General features: G+C 35.6%; 2 protein-coding genes and 1 pseudogene across 2 annotated transcripts; all 3 read right to left on the bottom strand.

The window, feature by feature from the left end:
* Window positions 1-2,451, bottom strand: part of LOC111374506 — a 10,290-nt pseudogene extending 7,839 nt beyond the window's left edge.
* A 3,294-nt stretch (window positions 2,452-5,745) lies between these two features.
* On the bottom strand, window positions 5,746-12,397 carry LOC111374513 (pentatricopeptide repeat-containing protein At3g09040, mitochondrial). The gene is made up of 2 exons (XM_022997184.1): window positions 8,527-12,397; window positions 5,746-6,250 (listed from the first exon to the last, which is right to left on the bottom strand). Exon 1 carries the CDS (start codon window positions 12,071-12,073, stop codon window positions 9,134-9,136), a length of 2,940 nt encoding a protein of 979 aa, XP_022852952.1. The 5' UTR covers window positions 12,074-12,397; the 3' UTR covers window positions 5,746-6,250; window positions 8,527-9,133.
* Window positions 12,398-12,770: 373 nt separating this feature from the next.
* Window positions 12,771-16,703, bottom strand: LOC111374514 (serine carboxypeptidase-like 42). The gene is made up of 10 exons (XM_022997185.1): window positions 15,998-16,703; window positions 15,162-15,269; window positions 14,952-15,044; window positions 14,565-14,657; window positions 14,289-14,374; window positions 13,928-14,206; window positions 13,713-13,846; window positions 13,506-13,598; window positions 13,310-13,427; window positions 12,771-13,221 (listed from the first exon to the last, which is right to left on the bottom strand). The coding sequence occupies exons 1-10, from the start codon at window positions 16,233-16,235 to the stop codon at window positions 13,054-13,056; spliced, it is 1,410 nt and encodes a 469-aa protein (XP_022852953.1). The 5' UTR covers window positions 16,236-16,703; the 3' UTR covers window positions 12,771-13,053.
* Window positions 16,704-16,841: the final 138 nt, after the last annotated feature.

The raw sequence follows: 16,841 nt of genomic DNA on the forward strand, positions 1-16,841 counted from the left end.
ACCGTGCGGCAGTAGTCTGCTCCGCTAGACTACCTTCCGCCTTTTCTCGGTCGCGTCGGGACGAAAGAAAATTTGATTGCAATTTTGTAGAAAGCTTACAATTGAGAATTTGAATACATTGAAAGTAAATTGAACATTGATTGCTGAAAACTGAACATTACAATTGATGAAAGCAGAAAATTACAAATGCTGGTGCAGGGGGCGGACACCAGTGAGCTTGAAAGATTTTTGAATGACTAATACCCCCTATAATAGCATTCTGAACAAAAACCCAAGTGACGGGAGTAGACGTTTAAAAGACGAGGAATCATACTAATCTTTTACCAATATCAGAGCTATTTTACAATTAAAATAACTATTACAAAGAAACGAAAATTACAACTCAAACTTGAAGTAATATTTACAATGTGCGGCCGAAGTTGGGCAAACTGCGGCTGCGATAGTGTCAAGGGGCTAAGTAAAGCTGCGGTCCTTGACACCAAGGCATGTCCCAGACACTGGTCATTCTTTTTTAAATTATTCTCAATCTCCAAATTTACAACTTCCACTTGTAAAGCCAAGATCTTCAAGAAGTGGTTGAAGTCCATATCTTTTATTGGGAATAGATTAAATTCTTTACCTTGGCCTCCCAGAAGTAGACATCAGTGTGCAGGGCAAAGGGAGGTGAACAGAATCTTCAAGCGAACTTCCATTTTCTGTAGTGGCTCAACCTCCACTTCTTCGATCACCAATTGCTTCCCTGCTTCCCATGCTAGGCGGCTACACAAAAGGAACCAATGAAGCAAATGATTGACCCATCATATCATCCGAAGAAACGGAACAAAATATACATACAGTTAATAAGACTTAACCCCCATATAAGATTATAAGCTATACAAATTCTCTTATTCTTACATGCTTGTGTCTCATTTATCAAAGTTAATTGTTCCAATGGTCACTGAACTTAAATTCATGCATTTTAAACTTTAGTAACCTAAGTTCAGTGATCATTGAAACAATTAATTTCATTTATCAACAATTTATAGCTTCCAACACTGCTTCTTTTCCCTCTGGATGTTGATTAATTTTAAAGATACGATTTTCAGATAGAATCGACAAAAATAAAATTTTAAAAAAATCATTTTAAGCATAACAATTAATTAAAAAAATTAAATAAATATTCTCCACTCAAGATCAGGAATGATCAGATGAAGCCACGTCAAAATAATCAGAAAACCCACAAAAAAAAAAATTAATTAAAAAAAATTAAAATAAGTGATTACATCAGATAAACCCATTTCAAAATAATCAGAAAAATCCACAAAAAAGGTGATTATGAAGAAGAAATCACCTTTGCATCTAATAACTTGACCAGCAGTTGCAGACATTTCTTCCTTTTTCTCCTAGTGACTAATGAGTGTGCTCTCAAATGTTGATTGTTTTTGTTTTGGTTTTGGTAAATGGTATAGATATATAAGAATGATGGTGACTTTAGACAGGCACGGCACCTGTGGCCCCTTGTTTTAGTAGTTATGCTGCGCGTGTAAAGTTGGTTTATAAAATTGGTTAACAAAATAATTCTACATTAATCATTTCAAAAATAGATTTTGAAATTATTAACAATTAACAAGATTTTGCCAATACTTATTTTATAATCAAATTTGTAAACACACTTTATATTTATAAATAGCATAGCACCTTTTTTCCCCAAACTGCTAGATAAATGTTTGACACGTCATCGAAGCAGGATTTTTGTATGTGACTTTTGTATTCTACCTCTTTAAACAATAAGTTAGATTAAAGAAATTGTTCCATCTATGTGTCTTGCGTGTTCGAAGAATCAAAACCGACCCTGATTATAAATAGGATAGACGATATCCTAACATCCCACTTTTGTGTGCGCCCAAAACATTGTTACTATATATTTCATAAAAAAAAAAAAAATAACAAACAAAATAAAGTTAAAATGCAATTAACCAAGCCAACGCAGTTGTTGAATTAGCAAACATATTAATATTTAATTAAAAATTTAAAGTATTTAAAGTTTATCTGATTATTTATTAGACATCGATAAAAATTATATAGTACTTTTCTTCTTGGTAATAAAGAAATTTTTTCATTTCTCCTCATTATGTTGAGAAGTGAAAGAGGCATAGGAAGACAAAGAGCCACAAGGCCCGTTGTATCAATTTATACATCTTCGAAGTAAGGCATGAATTGTTACATAAACGAAAAGCTCAAAATAATTAGAAACTAAGAACACGAATTACCTCTACTATTTTTTTTAATTTTTTTTATCAAGGTATCCGCCTTTGACGACTATTCCTTGGTTATGTGATTCGGCCCCTTTTCACACAGACCAATTAAACCGCGGGATATGCCTCCTACTGACCATGGTCCGAGCGCCTCTCCAACTGAACTGCCAAAGTGCCTAATGAGCCAACCCACGTTGCGCCTAGCCTTCCAAGACATTCCTGTCTTCCAAAATAAATCCTGTCTTCCAGTATACGTCTTGCCTTCGAAGAGTCCCACAAATCGAACCCACGATCTCTGAACTGCCAACCTTAAGAAAACCCTTCATTTGTGAGTGGAGAAGTGCCCCGGGGGGCCTCTTCTAGCCATTCTTATGCCTAGCTCAACCCCATCAATTGCACATTTTACTTTTTCAGTTTCAAACTTGAGAAAATAACATTTTCTAAAAAGAAAGTTAAACCGGCAAAGCTGAGGAAAATCGAGACCTGTTTGTTAGATTCTGTTCAAATAGTCGATTTCTTATCAAACCATTTTTAGAGGCTAACTTGTCCAGTGTTTTTTCTTGTCAAGTTCTTTGTTGTTTCATTAGACTATGCTTCTTTTAGTGAATAAAATTTTCTTAATAGATTCTCATTCTTCAGTTGAAAGAAAAATATTTGTCTACTTAAGTCGAAATCTTGGACCAAGTTCCGTTGTTTCTCGACTAATTGAAAGTTTGATCCTTTATTAGTTTTGAATTGTGGATTGCTTTAATATGTTTACTAGAAAATGTTGGTCTATACGTGAAAAAGGAAAAAAAAAAAAAAAAAAAAAGTTTATTAATTTTCAAGTAGGAGTTAGGGACAAGTTTCTTGATAGCGAAAAAAACAAAAAAAAAACTAATTAAATGATATGGTTGATGAAGAATGTGGATTGCTTTAATATGTTTACTAGAAAATGTTGGTCTATACGTGAAAAAGGAAAAAAAAAAAAAAAAAAGAGTTTATTCAATTTCAAGTAGGAGTTACGGACAAGTTTCTTGATAGCGATAATAACAGAAAAAAAACTCAATTAATGATATGGTTGATGAAGAATTTGAAAACAAGAAGATTCAAAATGAAGATAATATGAATAAAAAGAGCATGATAATTTAGTGGAAAGTAAGAAAGAAAACTTGGAGGATGCAGAAAATATAAATGAACGACATTAAGATACACAATGCATTTAGACATTAGTGATCCAGGAAATTGAAATAATATTGATTAGAACTTGATGCCTTGTTAGAGAAAAGAGAACCCTATGAAGAACTTTTACTTCACCTAAAGGTTCAGAAAATGGGTTTTTCTCTTGTTTATGGAGTCCATTGAAAAGAAGTTTTAAAATAGACTGATTATAATAGTATAATTGTTGATTTTCTATCAAAAAAATCTAGAAAATAAATTTAATTTAGGCATTGGAAAGTTTTAAATTATTATTATTTGTATCTTTGAATATTTATATTTAATATATTTTAAAATATTTATAGGCCCCATATTCGAAGTTGGTTTAAATCCCCCAAAAATTGAAGATTGGCCATGCGAAAAATAAATTAAAGGACACATTATCATCTAAATTGATGATTTCTATTAACTATGAATAGCATTATTTTAATTAAATCATGAATTCCTACTTTTAATTCTATTTATCAACATCTATGTGTGCCATGTAGACTGACGTGTTTAACCTCAGTAGTGATACTTAGTATTATTCTTTGCACCAATACGTTGTCATTTTCTTGACGGTCGTACACTATTGCCACATGTCTTTTACATTCTACCTCTTTTTTCCTCTCTTTTATCTTTAGGAACAATTTTGTGCTACATATTCTTGTACAATAAGTGATCGAGCTTAAAAGAATTTTCTTTGATGTGTTCACGACAAAGAAGCCTTGTTAGTTGTCAGGACTGAGTGACATTTAAATTAGAGATGACAAGTGGGGTCACTGTCGCCCTTTCCGTCTCCCGCCTTGTTGAGGATTTTCAGGAGGTGATGTGGAGATTAAAAACATCCTCATACACGGTCCTATTGACTTATTTATTTATAGTATATTTGTTGAATTTGATCGAAATTGAAAAAATATGAAAATAAAATATAAGATTCAAGATGAAAATCGTGTTCTTCATCCCTGCCCAATTCCCCAACGAAGTGGAGCAATGCAAGGCAAGGTAGGCACGATGATATTTTGCTATCCCTACTCTGATGTGGAGAGATTGGTACTATTAGGCCCCGGTTTGGTACCAATTAAATAGACTATCGGCCGCCCGACTTTTAGAACTACCTTTACACCAGAACCTGCAATTTTTTAACTTGGTAATGCTTTACGTGACTGCTACATGAGAAAATGATTTCCCATTTCATAATAAAAGATAAAGAACTAAATACATGTGTGTAGGATCCCGTTACTCCAAATACAAATACAGCCGATGGGCAAATTACATGATTTTATTTTGGGTAATTGGCGCAAAACATCCTTACCTTTCGAGGTTATTGTGGAAAACGTCCCTACCTTTCATTTTTTGGCATTTTTGCCCTTATTTACCACCTTTCTTGCGCTGAAGGTCCTTTTCACTGTTTTTTGACGATTTTGCCCTCTATTCAAATAAAAGAAAAAGAATAGAATAGAAAACAAAAGAATTAATTCCAACTAATACCCCAAAATTTCAAAAATTACAAATTAGTAATAAATATAGGAGTTAATAGCCCAAATGGTTACTAAACTTTGCCAAAGGTCCAAAAAGGTCATTGAACTTTTTTAAATACAAAAAGAAAAAAAAATCAAAAAAACCAACAAAAAAAATTGAAGAAACGGGCCCCACCAACAAAAAAAAGGACCAAAAATAATAATAATAAAAATAAAATAAGGAATGTGAAAATGGAGGAAGGTGAAAAGTAAACCAAAAATTATTTTTTATTTTTTCAATCGTACATTTTTAATCAAAATTTATTGAAAATTTTATTTTTAGCAAAACTAATCTGTATTTTTTTTTCTTTATTTTTAAAAATAAAATTTTCAATAAATTTTAATTAAAAATGTACGATTGAAAAAATAAAAAATAATTTTTGGTTTACTTTTCACCTTCCTCCATTTTCACCTTCCTTATTTTTTTTGTCCTTTTTTTGTTGGTGGGGCCCGTTTCTTCAATTTTTTTTGTTGGTTTTTTTGGTTTTTTTTTTCTTTTTGTATTTAAAAAAGTTCAATGACCTTTTTGAACCTTTGGCAAAGTTTAGTAACCATTTGGGCTATTAACTCCTATATTTATTACTAATTTGTAATTTTTTGAAATTTTGGGGTATTAGTTGCAATTAATTCTTTTGTTTTCTATTCTATTCTTTTTCTTTTATTTGAATAGAGGGCAAAATCGTCAAAAAACAGTGAAAAGGACATTCAGCGCAAGAAATGTGGTAAATAAGGACAAAAATGCCAAAAAATGAAAGGTAGAGACGTTTTCCACAATAACCTCGAAAGGTAAGGATGTTTTGCGTCAATTACCCATTTTATTTTATTTTTATTCCCCTTGCAAGTAGAGATGAGAGGAAAAATTGTCAAATGACACATGTTACGATATGATGAAGACCGTCATGGAGGTGAGATGACGAGGGATTGATTCAGTGACAGATGCCCACGAGGCAACAAGAGGTGCAGGTGGATTAACGGCGCGTGCATGGGGCAGAGTCGCTGAGAGGTGGGAAAGCATTGGAAGTTGTTACAGTGAAGACCATTTTCAAGTTCTGAAAGTTCTGAGGATTGTGTTGAGTAGCGTTCCCAACAAATTATGGATCGCCTACATGGATAATTTCTCGCCACTCCATTTGGTTCATTGTTGGATTTATATTGGAAAGTTGCAGTAAGTTCAGGATCTCCGCTATGTAGCATGACACCCTGCTTTCGACAGTCTTGAAGTTTTGATTGCACTGCAAAGCACCCCTCTGTTACCTCTGTTGCTAGGGCGCATCTAAAAGGGACTGTCTTCATTGTAGAGTGAATAATATTTTCTGATATCTGCATTCGCAAGTCCAAACTTATATTGTCGAACAAGGTGATAAAGCATAGATTAAAGAGTAATTCAAAGAGCTCATGCACGAGGTTCCATTTATGCAAAAAAGATCTACTAGAGGTCATTTTCTTGCTTAGAAGATTGACAGAGAAGTGCAAAGAAATAAACTAGATTTCTATATGGTTCAGATTTTTAAAAAGGAAAAACCGATGATAGGACCCTTGGGGAAATTATCCAAGCATATTAAAAGTAATTTTTTCAATTTCATAAGCAACTTTTGACTTTTCAAAAATCTTGTCGAACGAGCTCAATGTAACATTCTCAGGAAGCTCTTCTACAAGGAGCAAAAGCAAAAGTACAAGGCTACCAAACGAGCTCTTAGTCATAGCAGAAGTAAGAATGATAATGAAATCAATACAGAGTTTCATGTTGTCTTCATAATAATTATTTTTTTAGGTATTTATGTTTAATTATTAAGGACAACTGAGCGCAAGGGGTGTAATGCTATTAGAGCATGTAGAATGAGATGAAAAAAAGGGATATTAAGAGGATTCTATGCAATTGGAAGATACCTATAAAGTTAAAAGGCAATAATTGGTATCATACTAACTACATTTTATGGTAATCAATGTTGTGTCATTGAAAGACGAAATACCCGTTAGAGGATTGTAAAGGAAATGATGATGAAATGGGCATATGGTCATACTAAAATATATAAAGTAGAAAATGCGGTCTTGACGCTAATTTGGGAGACCGCCCCAGGGGGAGGGGACTAAGGTGGTTTGAGTGTGTCTTGGTAGACACGAATAAAGCCATGTTCTCAATAGCAATGTGACAACAAAACCAATTTTAAGAGGGAGGGAGGGAGGGAGATCACAACTTTTTTTTCAACTTTTTATCCTCATATTTCATGGAATCCACAAATAATATTCACAAATTTATCACAAAATTTTATTTATGTATAATTTAAATTGATTACAAATAACTTCCAAACATGCTTATATCTAAGTTTAGGTAGAATTAAGGCATAATGCACGAAAGTCTTTTTGGGCCCATTTGGCAAAGTTTTTGAAAAGTCATTCTGAGACTAAGAAGTTATTTTTTAACCCATTTAAATAATTTTTTAGAAGTGTTTTCTCCGACTAGGAAAGCTTTTAGAGGAAGCTGGCCTAAAATATTCATTTGAAAAGGCTTGTGCTTTTGCTTCTACTTCTTTGTAAAAGGACTCCCTCATTATATCAGCTTTCTTTAAAAACTCTTTTAACTAAGCAAAGCACGCCGAAAAATTATCCAAACATATTTAAAGTAGTTTTTTTAGTTTTATAAGCAACTTTTAACTTTTCAAAAGCCTTGTCAAACGAGCCCAATGTAACTTTTTTAGGAAGCTCTTTTAGAAAAAGCAAAAGCAAAAATACGAGCCTACCAAACAAGCCCTTAGTCATAGCAAAAGTAAGAATGATAATGAAGTCAATATAGAGCTTCATGTTGTCCTACATAATAATTATTTTTTTACATATTTATGTTTAATTATTAAGGACGATTGAGCACAAGGGATGTAATGCTATTAGAGCATGTAGAATGAGATGAAAAAAGATACGAGGATTCTATGCAATTGGAAGATACCTATAAGGTTAAAAGGCAAAGTTTTGCATGATTGATATCAGACTAACTACGGTTTATGGTAATCAATGTTGTGTCATTGAAGGACGAAATACCCGTTAGAGGATTGTAAAGGAAATGATGACAAAAGGGGCATGTAGTCATACTAAAATATATAAAGTAGAAAATGCGGTTTTGATGCTGTGGTTTGAGTGTCTTGCAGACACAAATAAAGTCATGTTCTCAATAGCAATGTGACAACAAAACCAATTCCCGGGGGGCGGGGGGGTGGGGGGGCGGCGAGAAAGAGAGAGAGAGAGAGAGGGAGAGAGAGAGAGAGAGAGCACATTAATGTACCCTAACGATACAAAGGATTTGACTTATTAGATTGTTCAGTAGATGGTGTCATGATGTAGCCGACCCAAATTTATTGATATTAAGACTTATTTGAATGTTGTAATCCATAGAATTGACCATGGTAAACACGATAGTTTCAAAGGAGCCGAAACAAATTAGAGAAATCATGGCCATTCAATTGAATTAATCAGCAAGAATCAATTGGTAAACCAATATGCAGTATATACATTAAGGCAACATAATAGATGAATGAAGCTAATATATGTAGAAAGAAAAAAAAATAAAAATGTCTATGCTCTAGCAAGGAGGAATCTGAAACAAATACCTTCAGTAGCAAGGAGGAATTTTGTCTTGTCTACTTGAGCTTAGACGAAAAGAGAGAAGCAATCAAATTTTTCCTTCTTACTTTTCCGAAACTGTTAACTTACTGCAATTCAGGAACCAAAGTAGATTCTGAATAATAACTCTTCTAGTGTTTCTTCAATATTGTCAAGGAGAGAGAAAATTAAGACATCTGAGCAAAATACCATTTCAAGGTCAATCTCCGTAAAATAGCCAATACAAACTATCTGCAACCCATCATAAAATCTCAGGCTTTGCAAAAGTCTCAACACCCTTCCCTCCCTTGAACTCTAAAATCAAAATAAGTTTGTTTTCCATAATCCCTTAATGACTTCTTGCCCCATAGTTGGAATTTAACAGAACTGGAGTTTCTGCTCGATGAGCACCATATTTATACTTGAATATATCAATTAATGAAGAGGGTGGTTCAATTCCTGTTAATGTCAAGATCAATTGATAGTCTAGAGAGCATATACATTTGTTCTTCATCAAGCATATAAGATCCAGATTTCGCTAAATACCCTTCAACTTTCATCAATGCATTTAATCTTTTCAAGAGTGCGAGTATTTCACCAGAATTAGGACGAGATTTATGACCTCCAACTATATCCAGGAAACTTTTTAACTCCTCTTTCTTGCATTTTTGTCCTCACTGAATTAACCCCCTCCCAGTTGCCTGATTCCGCATATATATTGGAAAGCAGCACATATGGAGAAGAATTTTGTGGTTGCAACTGAATAAGCCTTTCTGCTGCATAAAGCCCTCTTCTGTCATCCCCGTGCAATCTGCATGCACCAAGATATGTGGACCATAACATAGCATCAGGCTCAAAGTCTAGGTTGACAATGAACTCCTCTGCTTCTTTGAGAAAACCCCAACGCCCAAAAAGGTCAATCATGCAAGCACAGTGATCTATTCGTGGACGAACCCCATAACAATGAATCATATTATTAAATATTTTTTGACCTTCGGATACCATTCCTGCATGATTACATGCAGTAAGAACACCAAGGAATGTGACTTCGTCGGGTTTTACATGCGCCTGATTCATCTCTTCAAAGATCTTAAGAGCATTTTCTGCATAACCATTTTTTGCATATCCAACAATGATTGAGTTCCATGAAATAACGTCTTTCTTGCTAACCATTTCGCCAAAAACATGTGCTGAACTTCTCATATCCCCACATTTAGCATACATATCTACAAGCGCACTGCCTATCAGCTCATCTTCATTATAAGCAGTACGAAAGATTAAAGAGTGCATTTTCCTGCCATCCTCCAAAGAAGCTAACATAGAGCATGCTCTAAGTACACTTGCAAATGTCGCTTGGTCTGGCTTCGCATTATGATGACACATTTCACTATACCAAAATAATGCATTCTCACAACAGTCATTTTGAATGCTTCCTGATATCATAGCAGTCCAAATTATTGTGCTCTTTGGATAAGGAAGCTCGGAGAAAAAAATGTTTGCATCTGTCATTTTTTGAGCATTCATGTACATGCCCAAGACAGAGACGGCTATAAATTCATCATGATGTGCAAGACCTAGTTTTAAAATAGAACAGTGAATTTGCTTTCCGAAATGCAGATTAGTGTCACCAATGCATGACTCCAAAAGGGTGGCGAAAGTGACTTCTGATGGCCTCAGTCCACCAGCCAGCATATTCTGAAATATATTTACAGCTTCAACTAAGTTTACTTGAGCATAACCAGCAATCAGAGCATTTGTGCATGCCACGCTTCTTTCAGTCATGCATGAAAACACTTTAATTGCAGATCCAATTATTCCACACTTGCAATAAAAGTCAATTAGCGAGCCGCAAGCATAAAGAGCTCTTTCTAGACCATATTTTACCAAAAAACAGTGTACTTGTGTACCCTTATAAAGATCTTGTAAATTTGCCGTAGCACTGAGTGTGCTAGCTAAGGATACCTCATCAGGTGCAATCCCCTCTGACATCATTCTACGGAACAAAGAAAAAGCTCCTTCCTCTTCTTCTTCCTGCACATATCCAACAATGATTGCATTCCAAGAAACATGATCTCGACTTTTGATTAGCTCAAATTGTTTCCTTGAGTTGGCCAGAGCCCCGCACTTAGCATACATATCTACTAGAGCATTTCCTACAAATAAGTTTTGTTCAAATTTGTTCTTGATTATAACCGAATGTAACTGGGACCCTGTTTCTATATTTCCTAAACAAGCACAAGCACTCAAAGCGCTAGTGTAGGTATATTCATCAGGATGAAATCCACAGATTCTCATATTCAAAAATAACTCTAGAACCTCACAAGCATGTCCATTCTGTGCATAACCGCCAAGTAATGCGTTCCATAGCACGTCATTTTTCTCTCCCAGTCCATTGAACACTTCCTTTGCAGCTTCCATTTTCTGACATTTGGCATACATACTAATCAAAGAACTTCCAACATAAACATTAGAATCCAGCCCCAGCTTCATTGCCAAACCATGAACCTGCAGGCCATATTCATAGTTCACTAAGTATGCAATAGCACTCAAAACACTTCCTAGTGTGGAACGTGTTGGTTTGAAGTCAGCTTTGATCATATTTCGGAGAAGTCCAATAGCTTCTCCCTCATGACCACCCTTGGCATGCCCTGATATAAGTACATTCCACGCAACAATGTTTGGATTGGGCATTTGAGAAAACAAATGGCACGCGTCATCAAGCCGTCCTAGCTTCACACATGCATTTATGGTGGTTACAAATGCTACCTGATCCGGCATGTGACCTCCTGTTCTCATCTCCTCAAACATTTCCATTGCCTGCTCAAGCAGACCAACTTGAACATACCCCGCGATCATGGCAGTAAACGAAACTGTGTCGTGGTCGGTAGCCCCATCAAATATCTTCCTAGCATCAACAATGTACCCACATTTCGAGTACATATCAATCAAAGAACCCTCACAAAATGCATCAACTTCAAATCCCATTTTTACCACCCCACAATGCACTTGCTTCCCAGACTTCAAGTCCATCAACTTTGCACAAGCAGATAAAACAATTGCACAGCTGAACTGATTCCCCAGGACCCCTCGATTCCACATGGACCCAAAAGCCTCCACAACACTTTCCAAGAACCCGTTACGCGAATATATGAACATAATCGAATTCCACGCCATTTTATCCCTTTCCTCTAGGCGTAAAAATACCCTTTCCGCATAATCAATGTGGCCACATTTTGAATACAAGTCCAAAATTGCATTCCCCAAATTCCCTTTGGAGGAAATCCCAAGTTTCAAACTCAGGGCATGGACAATTTTGCCAGTCTTTAAAGAAAGACCGAGTCTTTTTGGCATTTCCTCGAACACTTGGCAGGACTGGACAATCTGGCATTGCTGCAAACACATGTTCAACAAAGAATTGTATAAACTATGTTCTTCTGTTAGAGAATTATAAATTTGAAAGCCTTTTGCTGTGGTTGTCGAGAAATTGAGATGGCGATTCAATAATTTTGAATTTGCAATAAGCCGTGGGAGTTTGATACGAAATGTGCAACGCATTAGATATGTAACTTGAATAGAAGAATAAGATTTTTTTCATAAGCGATTACTTTTAACAGTTTTTCAATCATATGGGGAAAATGTTTACGCATGCCAATGAATTTTGGATAATCAGGGATTAGTCCCAAATTTGATTTAAATTGACTGAAATATTATGAACTGACAAATTAGAAATTTATTTGTCAAAAAAAATTAAAAAGAAAAGAGCAAGAACTTGACAACTCGACTAATGAAATATGTTGTAGTACCAAAAATTGTCACAATGGGATAAAAATAGTAATAGCAAAATGTTTCGTCCCAATTATAGGTAGACCCTGCCACCATCTTGTCAAGAAATCGGGAGGGAATGAGAACTTGTCTGACTTATTTTTTTATTGTATTTACTTATTTTATTTTAGTTTTCAATTTAAATTTTATTTAAAAATAAACAAACAAACAAATTAGTCGTACAATATTTCAATCCTCCCGAAAATTCTAAATAGGATTAAGGGCCGGTAAATGAACCCGCTTATGGATTATGGCTTATAATCCAAGAACATTACCAATGACCTCTTTATTTTTGAAAAGAGCATCTTTAAACTTAAGCATCACTTTTTTTTTAATACACTTCAAAAAACTTTTAAATGTCACTTAAATTCAAAGATAGTTTGAATAATTCAAATAATGGAACATTGCTACAACTTATTAAATGCAATCATTATAAAATATTTTTTTGCGCTATTATTGTTCTTAAATAAAATCCTCCGAATGTAAAAATACACAATAAATTGTTCTGTCAATGGAACACGACATGCCAAGTTGATTTTCATTCCTCAACAATCAAATCGATAGTCTTTTGAGATTTTCCCTTGGCTTTGCTTTTTCATTCACATCACAATGCAGAATGGATGTGTTGCCTTCGGCTCAATGAAACTCAACAAACTTCGACTCGACTTTAAAAATAGTTTCTGAATACAAATCTCTCAATGTAGCGCGCTTAGTCACTCGTCAATGGAAGGACGAGTTGTGTTTGGAAGTCTCCGGCCACCGACGAAATTACTGAACAGATGCAGAGCTCTTGAAGGCTGTGCATAGGGTACCATATGAGCCGCACCTCTAACAGTTGCAAAGGTTAACAAGTTTCCATACTCAGTTTGCCAACCTCCGACCTTATATTCAACAAAAATGTGACGATAAGCAATCTTGAACAAGATTTTAGCTTCGTTTTCAGCAAAAGAGTGTGTTTTGAATCAGTACCTGTCCTCTGTGAAACCAAGCTCCATATGGGACTGTAATCTTGAAGTGCATATCATGAGCAAGTTCGCGTACAAGTGTTCGTGAACCAATTAATGGCACAACTGAATCTTGATCTCCACTGAAATCGTGCATTTCGATCATTGATAATTTCTTTAAAAAGGTATTTACGTTTGCATTGTTCGAGTGAATATCTCACCTGAAAATCCAAACTGGGATCTGGTTTTGAATGATCCTTTTAAGCAGAGGAAGAATGTCGATGTTGCCGTCTGTTTGGTTATAATCTAGAACACTTCACATATTAAGAAGATAATTAGTCGATTCATATTTTAAGAAATACACAAGAGAAGAACTTAGTACACTTTCTTGGCAACCCAACACTTTTATAACATAATGCTCGACTTACCCGCTGCACATAGACCAGCTATACGGCAAATGGGTCCGGTTCGCATGAAGAGCCTTCTGAACCTCAGGAAGGTTGAAGTAGAACCGTCTTTCGTAGCTCATGCACACATCTACTCCGACACTAATCTTAGTAGCCTGCAATTGCATATCTCAATAGTCGTCAACTTTTAATTTCATCGAGAAAAAACACGTTAGATTGAGTTTGAGATAAAATACCATCTTTCGTAGTCTCAATTCTTGCTCTACTATAGACGGATAGCACACATCAAGAATCACGTCGTAATTATTTATATATTCCCCAACAATCTCATTTGCCTCTGATATGGCGTCGTTACATGCACGTGACACATTATGTGGACTGGCAAATGTATAATCTTCGAAATCACACTCGTTCATAATGGCAAGGCCGATTTCATCAGAGATCATTCCGTGTGACCAAAAGAATTCATATGGTGCAGGGGTATCGCGATCAATTCTGAGAAGAGGATTGCCAATCTGATAGAATTAAACCAGTTATATTAAGCTTAAGAAATAGAGACACGCAATAGGAATATTGGCTTGAGTGATGTTTTCTTACTGCAACCCCTTTAATATTGAACTTGAACTCTTTAGAATGTTCGTTGTGGTCGAGAAGAGCAACAGCTAATTGTGGAATATAATGCCCTATGCATAAAACAATTATTCGCAAGATTTACACTATATATTAGAAAAATAAGGCTACAGTAAAAAATGGGCATAGTCGCATAGAATAATAGTTCAATATATAGTACCAGAATGCATTTTCCCAGATGGATAAAGAGACTATAAACAAATGATTCGATGGTGTGTCATTAGATCGACTTAAACTACTTACCTGCATAACTTTCTCCAGTCAGAAACAAAGCTCGGGTTTTGAATGTTGGAAACTTCTTGTACCACTCCATCATGAACATATGCATATCCATTGCTGCCAAGAAACAATAAATGGAACTCTAATGGCATGTCGTTCGATAAAGGGGATTGGATTGTATAAAAGACAGTACTAAGGAGAAAAGAAGTTAAAATCTTATCTATTGTACCATTGAATCGTGTCTTCTACCACGCACTCAATGTGCTCTAATTGAACCAGCCTACTCTAAGATTCCAAAAGTAACACCACGAAGTTTAATTTAAGGCTACACACGCACGCGTATATGCACAAACAAGAACCAGACCAAGGAAGGCATATGATTGATGCTCATTGCTTTAACTATTTCCTTACCCGTGGACATGTCACCGCAAGTATAGTCTGAGCTTGTATTTGAATAGGACCATCCTACACCAGCTGGAGACTCAACAAAAAGGAGATTTGATGCTACACAAATGAAGGGTGTAAATCAGCAAGTACATGGAGAGTAAAGTACTCCATCCAGAAATATATGCCATTATATTATAGACATTTTGAGGCAAAATTGAATAGATGGATATGCACCTTTATTCCATGATTTAGAATTTCTTCTCAGGGATCGACCATCGCCTCTAGGAAAGAAGGGACCCAACTCTGTGAAGGCACCCCCGCCTATTGATGAGCAACCCGGGCCTGAATACATAAGGTAAACCCCAGGTTTAGAAGGCAATTCTGAGACTAACCTTGAGGCTAGGTTTAAACCCTTTTGTCCCTTGAGGCATAAGCCTTGAGGGATTAGTTTGAAACACTTACTAACGCCCTGGCATTGAGGCTTATGCCTAATAATATTTGGCTAAAGCTATGGTCTCGAGTAACCACAAAGGAAATAAAGAAAACAGTTTTGAACAGGCTCCTTGTTGATCATTGGCTATTCGGATGTTCTTAAATTTGTCTTGCTTCAATTTCAGTTTACGTAACATTCGGCTGCGAGCGTTCGACTTCAAAATTCAAGCCTTTAGTTCTTTTCATTCGTTAAATTTCTTATAGATGCTCGATTCCGTTACAGTATAAGTGAACTAAATTACCCACCGATTTACGGTACTCTTTAAGAGCCCGATTATTCTAGAGTCAACTTGATAGCAACACCTTTAGAGAATTCAACAACTAAATCAATTAAAACAAAATATAAATGAAGATGCACCTTCATTTGTTCATCTGATCAAAACAAAAAGAAAAACCATGTAAGATGGTCAACATGACAAGAAGAGTTGAAAGTTCAATTCTCGTCACCACCCATTTGAAAAAAAAAAAATGAACATGTGAAATCAAGTACTCATATTAAAATTTTTTATTTTGTAAAATGAAGTGTCTGCATTTGCCTGTATCAAGAAAATTAAGTATAAATTCTTGACAAAAATTACCTCCATTGAGCCATAGAGTAAGGGGCTTATGATCAGGATCGTTCTCTGCTTCTACAAAATAGTAAAACAAGCTTCTCCCAGCCTTCAAATCCACATCTACGTATCCTGCATACTGCCTGAACTTCACCTCCGGTTGGCCGGGCAATTTCACCACCAAGTCCTCCTCCGGGAACCCGTAACTACCACCCACCATCACTCCCACCACCACAACCGCCGCCAAGATCCATACAAATCCCATCTCAGCAAAAAATAATTAAATTCCACTGAGACCGCCTTTTACTCTTTTAGTACAATGAAACTAATGCAAATACACACATATATATATAGGAGCAAAGTCAAAAGTGCATACAGAATAATGAATTTTTGTTTAAGAAAGGGCACGTGAATTCTGGGATATCTTTAACAAAAAAGCACGTCGCTCCATTGACGGCAATTGCTATATGTAGACAGGCACAGAGAGTCGCACATTATCCAGTGTGACTGAATTATGAATAATGTGAGCAACTGAAGAATGCTGCAGATTTGGACCCAAGATTTGGCAGATTTGGTGGCTTTTTTTGTTCTTATCTTTTTCCTTTATAAATGAAAAGGAGTCTGTTATGTGTGTGTGTAGAGAGAGAGAGAGAGAGAATTTTGAATCCCTGTTTGTAGTGTGTGAAAACAGATAGAGAGAGATCCATTTAGGTGAGTAAACAATAACTGCATGATGTAGGACCAGTCATAAGGAGAGCCTGGAGAAGAGAAGAGGAAGGAAAAAGGTATCTCCATCTTTCCGCTAATTCGTAGTTTGGTCCACACATTATCCACTCTGCCTCTTCCAAACCCAAGAACAAAAACACCTATG

This window comes from Olea europaea, unplaced genomic scaffold (genome assembly GCF_002742605.1).
Source record: "Olea europaea var. sylvestris unplaced genomic scaffold, O_europaea_v1 scaffold1259, whole genome shotgun sequence".
NCBI lineage: Eukaryota > Viridiplantae > Streptophyta > Magnoliopsida > Lamiales > Oleaceae > Olea > Olea europaea.